The 2,750-nt window shown below is 45.0% G+C and overlaps 1 protein-coding gene across 1 annotated transcript; it reads left to right on the forward strand.

Moving 5' to 3' along the window:
• Positions 1 to 464: 464 nt before the first annotated feature.
• On the forward strand, positions 465 to 2,604 carry LOC121918328 (gap junction beta-4 protein-like; the record flags this gene model as incomplete). Its single annotated transcript, XM_042444391.1, has 2 exons — positions 465 to 1,169; positions 2,544 to 2,604. Coding segments are annotated over exons 1-2 (766 nt in total), but the record flags the coding sequence as incomplete, so codon positions are not given.
• Positions 2,605 to 2,750: the final 146 nt, after the last annotated feature.

The raw sequence follows: 2,750 nt of genomic DNA on the forward strand, positions 1-2,750 counted from the left end.
ATTTATAGAGAGGTGGTCTGGCAGGTAAAGTAGTCTAGGTCCTCCAGCATTACGTCTATGGTCAGTTTCCAGCAGAATATCTCTGGCGCACCTAGAGATTCCTAGAGAGAACATATTAATCAAATCTGCAAATGATCAAAACTGCAAAAGTCAAGGCCACAGATGTGGAGGGCTAACTGTAACTTGTTCCATTCTTCCCGCCTTGAGGCCATTTTATACCCAAAAGAGGTCCTTTTTAACACAAGAAGAGAGCTGGAGGTCAACCTTGGGGACAAAATATTGGGGGGGGGGGGGAATAAATGGGATTGGGGGGCTGAATGCAGCACACGATACTTTGCCCATTCGTGCAGAAATGCAAATCTAATCAGGTTTTTAATCCATTCTGTTCATGCCTTTTCATTTTAATTTCTCCTTCCCATTGCCCCTTAACTAGATTTTGCTGGAATAACCTCCAAGCTGAGAGGATGAACTGGTCCTCATACCAAGAACTCCTGAGTGGCGTGAACAAGTACTCCACAGTGTTGGGGCGTGTGTGGCTCACTGTGATCTTCGTCTTCCGTTTCCTTGTCTATGTGGTGGCAGCTGAGGACGTCTGGTCTGATGACCAACATGACTTTGTGTGTAACACACTTCAGCCTGGCTGCACCAAGAGCTGCTACAACCAATTCTTCCCCATCTCCCACATACGTCTCTGGGCCCTCCAGCTTATCCTTGTGACCTGCCCTTCCCTTCTGGTTCTCATGCATGTGGCCTATCGGGAAGCGAAGCAGCAGAGGCACATTGAAGAAGCAGGAGAACACTGCCAGCTGCTCTACTCCAACCTCAGTAAGAGACATGGAGGCCTCTGGTGGACCTACCTCCTCAGCATCTTCATCAAGGTGGCCGTAGATCTCACCTTCCTCTATATCTTCCACTGCCTCTACCCCAACTTCAACCTCCCATCAATGGTGCAGTGTGCTGCATACCCCTGTCCCAATATAGTCACCTGCTTCGTTGCTAAGACAACAGAAAAGAAGATCTTTTCATATTTCATGGTGGCAGCTGCTGTCTTCTGTGTCATTCTCAATATCTGTGAAATGGCCTACATAGTAGTCAAGAAATGCACCAAGCTTGCGGTCTCCAAGAAGCCAATAGACGTGTTTGAAACAGAAGCGCACATCTCCATTCAGGTGACCCAGGAAAACATCTCATTTATTTAAATATCATTAGCAAGACAGTTGGACTAATCAGGGATGGCTTTTGTTTCTACAAAGAAAGCTATAAAATGCAGCAAAGGGATGAAGAAGCAGATTAGAAAAAGTAAACCTGGCTGGGAGATTCTTGGAACTATAGTCCAACAAAGTAGCCTTTCTAAGCCCTGTGAAGAAGGCAGCATAACAGCAGCAGCTTGCAACAAGGACGGACTTGAAGGTGTCAGATTCAAGACACACATTTGGGGCAAGGTAAATAAAAAACAGAGCAAAGCCTAGAGTAAAGGTACAAATATGCATAGACACACACTAAAGCTTCTCTGTATACGACTGGCATCCTTTTGGTGACTTATGCATGTAAAAGTTTCCCTGAAGGAGCAGCTGGACATTTGTGTCCGATCCAGAAATCCATATTCAGTTGAAATTACCTTTGCGGAAACAGTTGCACGTGGTATCACTGTGCATGTAATGCCACAGGGTATTGTACCTCCATCAGTGGTCCCCAAATGGTGCTCTTTAAGGGATTTTGGACTTCAGCTCCCAGAATTCCAGACCACGGACCAATATGGCTGAGGCTTCTATGAGCCGAAGTCCAAAATCTCTTAAAGGACACAGTTTGGGGACCACTGCTCCAGATGCATATGGCATATTGCTCGTGAAAATGTCCATTTTATAATACAGTTGTGCATTTCATTTTTTTTCTTTGCACAGACAGGTGTACCTTGTTGCAATTTATTAATGCACAGTTGCCACATAACTCCAGGAATGTAAAGTTCCACTCCGTCTCCTTCATGTAGGATCTCGGCCATATATTTTTGGACTACAACTCCCATGCTGGAGGGAGAATTCTGGAAGCAGGACTCCAAACAGAGATAATTTTCAAATGTTCTTTCTTACTTAGTTTTTTGTGGGGTTTTGGGGGCAATGTGGCCATGTTCTAGAAGAGTTTATTCCTGACGTTTTGCTTGCATCTGTGGCTGGCATCATCATCTTCCTCTGAAGATGCCAGCTTCAGATGCAGGCGAAACATCAGGAATAAACTCTTCTAGAACATGGCCACATAGCCCAATAAAACCCACAAAAAACTATCGATACTGGTCACAAAAGCCTTTGACTTCACATTCTTTCTTATTCTTTCACATTTTACACTAGCCTTTTTCAGATCCCTTTTCCAGTCCATTCCCAGCACAGTCCCTGTTTGGATTGATTTATCTTTCCCTTAATGTTTCCATGTAATACAGTCATTCTTTCCAATCCTTTCCTCAAACTGAGTGCTCATTAGAATTGGCAGCTCTCTTTCCTCTGACTGCTCAAAGGAAATCACTCCTTTTTTCCCCATTCTCTCAAATACAGGAGAGAAGGCCGGTTGCCCGGGGGCTGAGAGCCAATGGTGCCGACCTGCTCTATCGGACACGTATCCAACCTCACCCAAGGAAGGGGCCAACTCAGCTTTGACCAGGCAGAAAAGCAATACCCATCTTTGGCCAGGCTCACTGCCCATGAATGATGACACCTCTTTAGAATTTTGCTGGCTACCTGAAATCTTGCTTCTCAATTAAC

The sequence above is a fragment of the Sceloporus undulatus genome, unplaced genomic scaffold, assembly GCF_019175285.1.
Source record: "Sceloporus undulatus isolate JIND9_A2432 ecotype Alabama unplaced genomic scaffold, SceUnd_v1.1 scaffold_8562, whole genome shotgun sequence".
NCBI classification, from domain to species: Eukaryota; Metazoa; Chordata; class Lepidosauria; order Squamata; family Phrynosomatidae; genus Sceloporus; species Sceloporus undulatus.